The sequence below is a fragment of the Megascapheus bottae genome, chromosome 6, assembly GCF_031878675.1.
Source record: "Megascapheus bottae isolate mThoBot1 chromosome 6, mThoBot2.hap1, whole genome shotgun sequence".
NCBI classification, from domain to species: Eukaryota; Metazoa; Chordata; class Mammalia; order Rodentia; family Geomyidae; genus Megascapheus; species Megascapheus bottae.
The window spans coordinates 18,831,127-18,843,475 of record NC_143514.1 but is presented as its reverse complement, the minus strand read 5'-3'; the positions used below and the strand labels follow the sequence as shown (position 1 = coordinate 18,843,475).

The 12,349-nt window shown below is 43.4% G+C and overlaps 1 protein-coding gene across 6 annotated transcripts in view; it reads left to right on the top strand.

Annotated features, from left to right (window-relative positions):
- The first annotated feature begins 1,053 nt into the window (after positions 1 to 1,053).
- The window catches only part of Sort1 (sortilin 1), a 76,183-nt gene continuing 64,887 nt past the window's right edge, over positions 1,054 to 12,349 (top strand). For 2 of the 6 annotated variants that reach the window (XM_090334344.1, XM_090334343.1), the window contains exon 1: positions 1,055 to 1,387. In XM_090334344.1, the coding sequence (XP_090190470.1) occupies positions 1,079 to 1,387 (309 nt within the window). In that variant the 5' untranslated portion in view covers positions 1,055 to 1,078. Of the gene's footprint in view, positions 1,388 to 6,477; positions 6,684 to 12,349 lie in introns of those variants that run through there. The other 4 variants (XM_090334347.1, XM_090334346.1, XM_090334345.1 and 1 more) reach the window with 3 other exon arrangements.

The following is a 12,349-nucleotide window of genomic DNA, read 5'->3' as shown; positions in this document are numbered from 1 at the left end:
TTTACCTGCACTGCATGTTCAGATTATGCTCAGATTATCTACTGCAAAGGGAACAAAATGTATTGGGGGGGGTGTTATTTACTGTAGTGCTAATTTAGGGAGACATCACATACTGGAACCAAACTAATGCAATGCACTCACTGCATGATTAAGGACATTGCGGTAAAGATAGATGTGTTACCTATGAGATGATCGTGTATGATGTAGGCAGTGGTCCATCCTCTTGCCCCTCCTCCCGTTTTCCTGTCCTCCCCGCTCCCCCCCCCCTCCCCCCCCCGCTCCCCATGCCTGTGCTACCCACATTCGAAGTCCAGGAAAACCAGGAGTTCCCCTTTTGGCCTACCTCTCTGTAGAAAAGCAAGGCCAGAGAGGCAAGACTTTTCTTCAGGATTGCATGAGTCACGGATGTCCTGATGTGTCTATCTGCCTCCGTAAGATATATATATTATATATATATATATTTTTTTTTTCGCATTCACCTTGGCAGCCAGGCGGCTGTTTCGGCGGACAATGGGCGCTCCAGGGAGCAGGGGGTTAAAAACGTGAAGCACCAGTTCATAACGAATCCCCCCTTTTCCAGCAGAGCGAGTGCAGGGATTCCCTGAGATATCCCAGGCGCTGCCTCAACCGAAGGAATGTTAGGCGTGTTTCTGGGGGAAAGGAGGGGAGTAACCAGTCCTAACTTGTGGGGTCCAGAAAGGCCAGCGAGGGGTCGAGGCGCTACCAAGCAGAGGGATTCGCGGGAAGGTGGGAAAGCCCTCCGGCGAACTCTGGGAGCCGGGCCCCGGAGACGCCGGACGAGGGTGGGGAATGACCTCAGCCGTTTCTGCCACGTTCCAGCCAATCAGTCCCGCATCTTGGCATCCGAATCCAGGGACCCCCGAAGCCGGAGGCGACGCTAGCCAATGAGAAGTGGGCTCTGGAAGAAGGACAGGCGGCCAACCAATGGGGGCGCAGAGGCCCGACTGCGCGTATCCAAGGAGCGCCGGGCTTCGAGCTCGGGGGTGTGGCGCAGCGCCGGCGGGGGTGGGCGGGCGCGCCGGGTGACAGGTGTCAGCGGCGTCGGCATTCGGCGGCGATGGAGCGGCCCCGGGGAGCTGCGGACGGCTTCTCGCGCGGGCCCCTCGGCCTCCTCCCCCTCCTCCTCCTCCTGCAGCTGCAGGCGCCCGCGACTCTCGGCGAGGACCGGCTGGACGCACCCCCGCCACCCGCTTCGCTACCGCTTCGCTGGTCTGGCCCCGTCGGGGTGAGCTGGGGGCTGCGCGCCGCCGCGGCCGGGGGCCCGATCCCCCGCGGCGGCCGTTGGCGCCGCAGCGCGCCCAAAGAGGATGAGGACTGCGGCCAGGTCCGGGACTTCGTCGCTAAGCTGGCCAACAACACGCACCAGGTGAGCAAGCGCAGGGCCCCCCCCCCCCCCGGGCGTCGCCGGGGCTGGGCGGAACCACCCCTCGCCTCCTCGCGGCCGACCGCCGCGCCCGCGCAGTGGCCCCTCTTCCTGCCCCGCGCCGCACGCCTCGCGTCTCCGCCCGGTGGAAACTCCCGGGCCCGGCCCGAAACGGCGGCGGGCAGGCGCGAGGAGTGGGCCCCGGGCGGCGGGAGACGCTGAGGCCCGCAGGGCTGTGTTTCGTCACAGGGGAGGCAATCTTAGACTTTCACGGCGTTCTTTTTCTTCCTCTCTTCTTCTTTTTCTTCTTTTTGTTGTTGTTGTTGTTGTTGTTAAAAATCTATTAAGCGTTATTGTTTTCCGACTGTATAAACAATCAGATACACGAACGCTATTACCTACCAGGAAGCTGGAGGACTAATTATCTCTTAAGTGCTTGCAGAAGAAGTTGGGGCTGCGCAGAAGCAGAGGCATGCCCTCTCTGGGTCAGTACTTTTCGGGGTGGTGAAGTGGTTGTTCTGAAATCCCAAAGCAGTGATTAGGCCATGGTGGGTGCATTTTAATAGTTAAAGGAAATGAGATGACTTTGGAACCGAACCATAAAGCAACTCCCCCTCTCCCCCCACACACAAATGTTCAAGGTGTTTTTGAGGGATACAGACACAGAACCCTTAACACCCCACCTAAAATGACCTTGAGAGGCTCTCAGAACCAAAAATCCGATGACCAGAACATGAGGAACAGAAATGAGCCCCTTGTACTAGATTAGAAATCAGGTACCCTCAGCAGTTGCAGGAAAAAAAAATACCCACCCAAGTTCCACCTGGAAAGGTGTACTGGGTTTGAACTGTTTCACCAAGATTCTGGATCATAACCAATCAACTCTCTCCCTCCTCCCCCCCAACCTAGGCCACTTAAATTCCTCAGCCACATGCCCATCCAAGAGATGAATTTCAGCGAGCCTCTACTTTCTTGCCAGTCCATCCAAAATAAGTCTTTCTCTCAGAAACAAAAACAACCCAGTACCCTCCTCTTGGCTTCTATGTGTGTCCAGCAGACACAATATTATTTATATGATCTATTTTATTCCTTCAAAATTGACCTTCTGTCCTGGTATCCCAACTCTGACCTGGACATCTACATCCTGTTAGGACAAAATTTTCAATAGTTGAGGAGCACATTGCAGATATTTTGCTTTAGGTCAGAAGACTTTCAACATTGTGACAGTTCTGTCTTGGGGACAAGCAGTTCAACCTTCGGCACACTTCTGGGTTGAGAAAATTGTTAGAAAAGTCTTGGCTCCTTGCTTCAGTATAACTAGGGCATCTTCCTCAGTTCTCCCCACCCCCAATTGTTGCAACACATGTACAAGAAGTCCATTTGCAATTTCATGTGTTTTCTACCTTATATCTTCTATTCTTTCAAATAAAATTGCACATAGAGGTACGGTTGTATGGTTAATGTTCTGAGAAGATGTTTGGTTGTTACCTTATGGTGCTGGAGATTGAACCAAAGGCCTTGTGCACAGAGGGCCAAGTGCTGTACCACCAAGGGACATCCCAAATCCTCTTGGTTAATATTCTGTACCTGCAGTGTTCTGGTGTGACCACATTCCTTTGTAGTATCAGCCAAACTTGGGTATTCTCTTGGATTTCCCTTTCTGGATCTTTCTGTCTTCTGGAGGTGCAAGCTACTTGAAGTTGACAGGAATAATCAAAGCAAGTTGTGCTAATGCAATCTGGATAAAGGTAACTAATCCAACACTAAAGGGTGGAGTGAGTAGAGTGGGTACAGTTGGGGTGGAGTGAGTACTGCAAAGTCCTCCTGTTTATTGAGGAAAAAAAATGTTCACACTTCCTTTTCACAGGGGTGCTTAGTTTATGTCAGGACCACATCTTCCTTGAGTCAGCCAGGCCCAGTGTTCTTACTGCATGTTTTAGGTTCTTATCTTGCTAGTTGATTTATGTTCTAAATCTGCAGCTCCTTCTGGATTTGTTCCGTTGCTCAGAGTCTTCCTGGTTATTTCAAATGAAATGTCATTTGTAATGTATTGATTTCAGAAGAACAGGTTGAGAAAACAGGCTTCGGGGGAAATCTGAAACTACTCATTTTTCCAAGCCCATATGTAAAAGAATTTTCCTGTTTCTTTTTTTTTTGCCGGTCCTGGGCTTGAGCTCAGGGCCTGAGCACTGTCCTTGGACTTTCTCAAGGCTAGAGCTCTACCACTTGAGCCTCAGCACCACTTCTGGCTTTTTTCTATGTATGTGGTACCGAGGAATCGAACCCGGGTCCTCATGCATGCTAGGCAAGCACTTTAACCACTAGGCCAAACTCCCGGCCCTCCTGTTTCTTTCTAATTACTGTTTCTGGTTGTTTTGTTTTGTTTTAGCTTTTTTCTTTGGTCTTCTTTCAGTAACCTTATTTAAAATCACTGGTTTTTGAGGGGTAATCATCACTCGTTTGTAGTCTCTTTTTCAGAGATCTCATCCTTTTTTGTTATTTGTATACCAATATGAAAAAAAAAGAGTGCTGCTTTGGTTAATAGCTATCACAGAAATGATTGTAGTAGCTCTTAAAGGTTTTGCTTTATTACTCAAGAATTATTAGCAATTTATTTTTCAGTTCTGTATTTTTAGAAGCAATAATAATCTTTCATCAACTGTACTGAAGAGATCTAGTGCTTTTAGATCTTTTTTTTTGTGGGCTATGGGGCTTGAACTCTGGGCCTGGGCACTCTCCCTGAGCTCTTCAGCTCAAGGTTACCGCCTTACCCCTTGAGCCACAGCCCCATTTCCCATTTTTTTTTTAATGATTAATTGGAGATGAGTCTCAGGTTCTTTAGTGCCCAGGCTGGCTTTGAACCACAATCCTCAGATCTCAGCTTCCCGAGTAGCTAGGATTACAGGTAGGAGCCACCTTGCCCAGCTTTGAAAAATGAAACTATCTGCTGGATGGAATAATATTTTATTAGAGACATTGTATACTTTTGTACAAGTAGGGAAATAAAGTACCATTTATGCATTTTCCTATATTATATGACAGAATCTAATTCCCAAGAAAAACCAGAAGTTCTTGTTCTTTTTCATGTCTAACTTGATGCTGTTCTTTTCAAGCCACATTAATCCTGTGATCAATGTATGTGAATGGTCTCCAAAAGCTCAGATCTGGGATACAGGTGGGGTTGTTAAGCTACAAAATAAATAAGGAATTGGAGAATGAACAGCCTCAAAAGGTTTTTTAACAAATCTCCCAGACTTATTTCTGTTGCTTATGAGAGCATTTCAACCTTTAGCTAACGTTATTAAGAAAACAAAATCAAATTAAAGCATGGTAGGTGCTTTTACAGTATGATTTTAGGAGGTCTGCACCCTAATGCTATACCTAAAGCTTTTTCTTTCATGAAACCCAACAGGTTATTCTCTTTCTCAAGCCTTCTTGTTTCTTTCTAGATTTCCTTTTATATTCTTTCTATTAATTTTTTATTTAAAGAAAGTTTTTAATGTATTGCGTTTATTGTGGACAACATTATTTTTCACATTGATGTCATAATGATTAATGTTCTAGGATTTGAATAAACATAGAAAAGATTTTTTTTGTCAGCATCACTTCTGGCTTTTTTTGTATGTGGTACTGAGAAATCCAACCCAGGGCTTCATGCATGCTAGGCAAGCACTCTACACTAGGCCTTGCTCCTAGCCCTAGAAAAGATTATAGTTACAGTATAGCATAATGGACTCATAAGAAAGTGGAAGTCGGAAGCCTGGCGGTGGCTCTCACCTGTAATCCTAGCTACTTAGGAGGCTGAGATCTGAGGATCGTGGTTCAAAGCCATCTGGGGCACTAAAGTTTGTGAGACTCTTATTGCCAATTAGCCACCAGAAAACTGGAAGTGGTGCTGTGGCTCAAGGGGTAGGGTGGTATCCTTGAGCCGAAGAGCTCAGGGACAATGCCCAGGCCCAGAGTTTAAGTTCTAGGACCAACAGAAAAAAAAAAGTGGAAGTGGGGGTCAAGAGTTTGGTTTAGTGGTAGAGTGTTTGCCTATCATGCACAAAGATCAGGGTTCAATTCCTCGGTACCACATACATAGAAAAAAGTTGGAAGTGGTGGTGTGGTACAGGTAGTAGGACTCTAGCCTTGAGAAAGTCCAAGGATAGTGCTCAGTCCCTGAGTTCAAGCACCAGGACTGGCAGAAAAAAAAAAAAAAAAAAGATAGAAGAAAAAAAAGTAAGTGGAAGTGAAAAAATTAGCCGTTTCTAAAATCAGAAAACAAAGAATGACAAGAAAACAAGGAGAAATATAACCACTCATATCTTATCAAAACTGTTGTGTCCTAATTTTGTTCCATACCATGGAATGGCAGTAATAGTACATAGGGAAACTTTGAAGCCAGCTTGTTTACATTTGTAATTTTGCTACATTATTTACTGCCTGTGTTATCTTGGATAAATAAAATATAAAAAATAAATCCAGTCTGTTGTGTCTTAGATACTAGTCTGTAAAACAAATGGGTATGAGAAGCAAATGAGTGTGTACATAAAATATATTATGTGTTAACTCATTAGGAAGTATCTGGTATTTAGTACACAATAAGCAGTAATCTGTTATTTTTGTTATTAAGGTTTATGCATACATACTATTTTCTTAGACTCAATAGTCTTCCTTTGGCTTTTACCTCCATACAGTTTCCAGGCCACATTTTTAATTGATTCTTTCCTTCAAGTGCTTGAAATGCTCATAACATGTAAAACCTTTATGCATAAGAGAAATCTAATAGGCCTAGAAGATTTTATTAATGTTCGTTGCTAAGTTGGGTTTCTTCAAAACATTCCCCCACTAAGCTCCCCTTTGAGGGCAGATGTGAAACTGTGTTCAAGAAACAGTTGAAATGCCTTGGCCAGAGTTGTAGTGGTAGCTGACATAATTTCCTTACTTCTTATTCCTCTGTGTATAGACAGGCCCATTGGACAATTTCCTTAAAACTTTTAAAACATATGATTAACAGGGCCAGGAACTATTGCTCATTTTCTCTCCTGCTGCTTCTGTCACTAACTACTTCTTTACACATAACTTTTCAACTTCTACCACAACATCAAAGCATCTGCTTTCTAAAATAAACAGGCCCCAGTACAGAGGCTGTTGTGGGAGCAGCCTCTGAGAAGAATGTGTGTGTTTGTTTGCCACACTGGCAGTGCTGATTCCGGGCTCACAGGACTAAATGTGCCTGCTGGTGGCTTCGGGAAGCTGCTGCTCTCAGCCTGTTGTGGATCACCAAATCTTTGTAACACCCGGAAATCTTAAGGTCAGTGCCTTTAACTGCCCCAGAACTCTGTAACTGCTTCATTTACTCGGTTTCTTAACCTCTCTTCATTCTGCATTCCCTAGTATCCTGCTTCCTCTGTCTAGTTTATGTCCTCTTCTCTGCCATTCATTTTTGGCTTGGGCATTCTGGAGGCTGTCCTTCTTGGTTCTGATTGACAAAGCTCTCAGGAAGAGTCCATTTATACAAAATGACCATCAGACCTTTCATCTCAAAGGGAACATTAAAACTATGGATGTATCAGGGATTCTAGGGAAAACTAGTAGCAGATTTGATGAAGTCTAATTTATCTAGGGAAAGGCTAGTCTTTACAAAATCTGAAGTTTGGTTGGAGTGAAGGTTAAAAAAGCTAGTCAGGTATGGCCAATGGCTTAAAGAGAATGCAGCATAACAGTTTCCTGCTGACTTAAAATACTTGGCTCTGTAAATAGTGATTCCTAATTAGTTTTATCTGTTTATGGAAATAATTGGAAGAAGGCTTATTTTTCTGGTCAGTTTGTAATAGTTGTCTTCTTTCTGTAAGAGTGATAATAACAGATGCTCCACCTTGCTGTTCTGATCTGTTCTTTCATGTCAGGCTCACAGAGGCTGTTAATAGTTCCTTCTGTACTCTGCCTGTTTTCTATCAGCCCCTGCCAAAAGGCATCAAACTCTTGGTGGGTGACTGCACAGGTTGTCCTCCCCAACTTTCCTCCTGCCTGCTTACCCTTGTGTGATCATCACATGCCAGGCAATGCTTACTTAGTTGGGAGTGCTAAGAGTGTAGCAAGAGATGTTTCCTCTCCTTCTTCCCTTCCTATCAGTCTCTAGCCCCAAGTTAGAGAACATGAATTGCACTTTTAAGGCCAAGAAATGAATTTTGGGATGTTTTATAAGATTAGGAACTAAGATTAAAACAGATAAAACCATTAAATGTGACATATAATTAGGACTAGAAAGTGCTATATAACCAGAGATAGATTTTTTTTAATGCCATGAAGTGGCTATGCATTTGTAAATTTCTATTAACTTTTCAGTTCCCTTTTCTGCCTTCCTAACCAGAATTTCTATTTGCTTCTCATTTTAGAAACTTGTTCTTCCCACTTTGTGGTTTCATGATCTGTCTGTGGGTGGGTTTCAGGAGTAATGGTGCTTGAAGAACAAGCTGATCAATTTCAGTTAGTTCTACAGCAGCTTTTTTTGGTGTAATAGTGACTACAGTCAAAGTTGGTCTAATATGTGGCTTTGAGCTAGTGAGGTTGAATGAGTCATCATGAGAGACCCTTTATATCTACAAGGTTGTTAAGAGAATGCTGGACATGTGGGTTTATTTAAAGACTGAGGTTATTTTTCCTTCCCTACCCCCAACCCAGTCTCAGGAAACCACAGTAAAAACCAAATCCTTCCATTCAGAATCTGTGGAGTTCTAGTGAGAAAGTTTTCTGTAAACATGTTGTTTTCTATTTTGTTTCAGTGTCTGGCTCTCAGTTCCTCAACTACAACTTGAGAAGTTTTAGACTAGCTTTGAATTTTTTAAAAATTTCTGTGATTTATTGGAAGTATGGGAGGCCAGAGGTTATGATCACAGATGTTTATTGGTTGATTCCAAATTTAGAAGCAAATTGTGGCTATTCAGTTTCTCAATAGAACTTGAACACAGCATAGATTTCACATCTGGGGGTGATTTGTTACCACCTCCAGAGCTTGCTTCAGTGAAATCCAAGTGTTCTTAAAAGATAGCAGGACTATTTCTTTTCTCCTATGAAAAACATTTGTCCCTTTTTTTTCTGGGTAGTACTTTATCATTCCTTGTTAGCTGAAAAATATAATGTTTATAAAAGCTACTAGCTTGGATACTTCTAAAGAGAGTCAACAGATATCTAGCAGTAAACATATTTCTTTTTTCTTTTCTAAAGTATTATTCCAAAACTCTCCCTGCTAGCTTTTCCTTCATTTAGGCTGCTGATGAGTTTGAAAATAGTTTGCTTGCTTTATATATACTTATATCTGATTAATCGCCATGGTTTATTGTCATCTTTCTTGTTTGTAGGGCTTATACTGTCCCTCATGTGGTTTTTTTTTTGTTGTTTTGTTTTGCTAGTCCTGGGGCAAAACAAAAAAAACCACAGTCCCATGTGTTTGTTTCTGAGAGTTTTTATTTTTCCTTGTGTTCTTAAAAAAATGTGGGCCAGGAGTTTGGCCTAATGGTAAAGTGCTCGCCTACCATGCGCGAAGACCCGGGTTTGATTCCTTGGTACCACATGCTTAGAAAAAGCTGGAAGTGGTGCTGAGGCTCAAGTGGCATATCTCTAGCCTTGAGAAAGCCCAAGGACAGTGCTCAGGCCGTGAACTCAACACCCAGGACTGGCAAAAATAAAACAAAACAAACTATGACATTGCATATATGCCAGTTTGAAAGTCTGGCTCAACATGAGATCACCCTGACGAACCACAAGAAATAGAACTCCTTTTTTGTTTCTAAGGCTTATACTATCCCTCATCTGTTTGCTTTTAAGAGTTTTATTCTTCCTTATGTTCTTAAGAAACAATAAGTATACATTGCATATATGCCAGTTTGAAAGTTTAGCTTAACGTGAGATCACCCTGAAGAACCACAAGAAATGAAACTAGGGAGAAAATTTGTGTGTGTGTGTGCATGTGTAGTGCGTACGTGCCAGCGAGTGAGTGCATGTGTGTGTGCACATCCACCAGTGATCCTAAGGCTTGACCTCAGGGCCTGGACATTATCCCTAAGCTTTTTTGCTTAAGGCTAGTGCTCTCTCTACCACTTGAGCCACAGCTGCACTTCTGGCCTTTTGTTGGTTAATTGGATAAGAGTGGACTTTCCTGCCTGGGCTGGCTTTAAATCACTATTCTCATATCAGCCTCCTGAGTATCTAGGATTATAGGTGTGAGCCCCTGATGCTTGGCAGTAAGGAACATTTTAATTTACTTTAATACTTCTCAGTCAAGGTATTTCAAGTCAAATGTTTATATGCCATTTGCTGTTCAAGCTATCAATATATTGTATAGAAAATACAAGATATGGGGCCGGGAGTTTGGCCTAGTGGTAGAGTGCTTGCCTAGCATGCACAACGACCCGGGTTCCATACCTTGGTTCCACATACATAGAAAAAGCTGAGAGTGGTGAAGTGACTCAAGTGGCAGAGTGAGTGCTAGCCTTGAGAAAAGCCCAAGGATAGTGCTCAGGCCCTTGAGTTCAAGCCCCACGACTAAAAATAAAAAATAAAAAATACAAGATCTTAGCCTGTGTGATCATGGATTATTACTTCTCTGACCTTCTTGATTCATTTTTTTAAACTAGAAAAGCAGGTTCTTAAAGTTGTTTGGAGGAACAAATGAAAATTTTTATCTAAGTATCTTGTTAAATGTAATGATTATGTAGAGTCACTCATATATGCATTTCAGAGCTGTCCACTGTATGCAGAGTATAGACCAGGTCTGTACACATGTGAACTGAGGCCCTAATTTCTGGTGTTCAGAGATCACTGGGATCTTGCAAGAAGACACAACCACTTCAGTGCAGTGCTCTGGGAAGGCCTCATAAGTGAGGAAAGAAAAAAATGGTGGAGAAAAATCCTAGGGAAGTCCATAAAGTACTAAAGTAGGAACTCCAAGAACTGCTCAGGGAATAGACAGTTGAAACTTTATTTTAGAGAGAAGTAATTAATGAGAATGATTAGTGTTTCCATAAAAAACATAGGTAATTAAATCAAGATCACTCTTAAGTGTAAGTGGGATATTTGTCATTAAGAGTTATTGGTAAAAAGTATTTTATGACCTGTTAGATAGGAGGTGGGAGCTTAAGAAACCAGAGGGGACAGTGGGAACCAGAAGATCTGACCTTTTTCAGAGGCTACCTGCTAGTGTGAGGCGTCTACGGCCATACCACCCTGAACGCGCCTGATCTCAGAAGCTACCTGCTGCTTTGGGCTCTAGGGATATATGCCCAGCAAGAAAGTTCAAGGTCAAGGCAGGCTTGAGATGATAAAGGTTCTGAGACTTCCGGACTACTGGAAGCCTATGAACAGATTTCTCTTTAAAATCCAGCACAATTGGCTGATGATATGTTTAACAGCTTGAACTGTTAGTTTTGTTAATTGGTCATATCCTTATGTTTACTGATGAGGCTTGATGACCTGCTCACTGGTTGAGAGCTGATAATAAAAATCCAGATGTTGGGCTGTGACTTTGGCCTAGTGGTAGAGTGCTTGCCTTAGCATGCACGAAGACCTGGTTCGATTCCTCGGTATCACATACATAGAAAAAGAGCTGGAAGTGGTGCTGTGGCTCAAGTGGTAGAGATCTATCCTTGAGAAATGTCCAAGGACAGGGCTCAGGCCCTGAGTTCAAGCCCCACGACTGGCAAAAAAAAAAAATCCAAATGTTCCAGTATGATGTTGCATTTGGAAGTGATTCATGAGATTTTTGTAAATCGATGCATTTGCTTTAGGAACAAGGTGAGGCTATAAGACCTGAGATCTTAGTGAGACATTGAGGTCATCATTGAGCTCTTTTTTCTTTCTTTCTTTTCTTTTTCTCTTTCTTTCTTTTTTTTCTTTTTTTGTGGGTCATAGAACTTGAACTTGGCGTGGGTACTGTCCCTGAACTCTTCAGCTCAAGGCTACAACCCTACCCTTGAGCCAAGCCCCACTTCCTGCTTTCTAGGGGTTAATGGGAGATAAGAGTCTCAGGTCCTTTTATTCCCCAGGCTGGCTTTGAAGTATGATCCTCAGATCTCAGCCTCTTGAGCAGCTAGGATTATAAGCATGAGCCACCTCGCCAGGCTCAGTTTTTATTGTTCCGTTTTTGTTTTGTTTTATTCTACGACAGTAGTAGAGTTCAGACTCAGGGCTTGGGCACTGGGTACTGTCCTTTAGCTATTTTGCTCAATGCTTGAGCCACATTTCTACTTCTGTCTTAAATAGAGGTAAGAGTTTTTCACATTATCTCATGCCTGAACTGACTTTGAACTTAGACCCTTAGGCCTCAGTCTCTTGTATAGCTAGGATTACGAGCATGAATCACTGGTGCCTAGCTTTAATAGGCCTTTCTAAACTTAAATTTCCCTATCACATAAAATTTGCCTTATCATGAGACTTTAAAGAGAAACTGTAGATGAAAATGTTTTGAAATCTTTGAAGTATGGTGTAAGATGGTGTAAGTATGAGTTGTATGATTTCTTAATAAACTTGTTGATCTGTCACAGGTCCTTTTTGTTAGTCAGGTGATTCTGGTAAATACAGTCAACTCCAAGGAACATGTACAAAAACAGAAGACAGATGAGGCATGCATACATTTGGTTTTATCCCTTGGCAGGGTTGGATGACAAGCTTGGGCGGGGGTGGCAAGAACAAGAATGAGTCAAGATTGACAGAAATGTAAGAAGTGTAAGTGATGGTGTTGTGTGCTGCTGCTGCTGCTGCCGATGCAGCCGCCACCACCGCTGCCTCCTCCTCCTCCTCCTCCTCCTCCTTCTCCTCCTTCTCCTCCTTCTCCCCCTCCTCCCCCTCCTCCTCCCCCTCCTTTTCTTCCTCCTCTTCCTCCTCTTCTTCCTCTTCTTCTTCCTCCTCCTCCTCCTCCTCCTCCTCCTTCTTCTTCCCCTTCCCCTTCCCCTTTCTCTTCCTCCTCCCCTTCCTCTTCCTCCT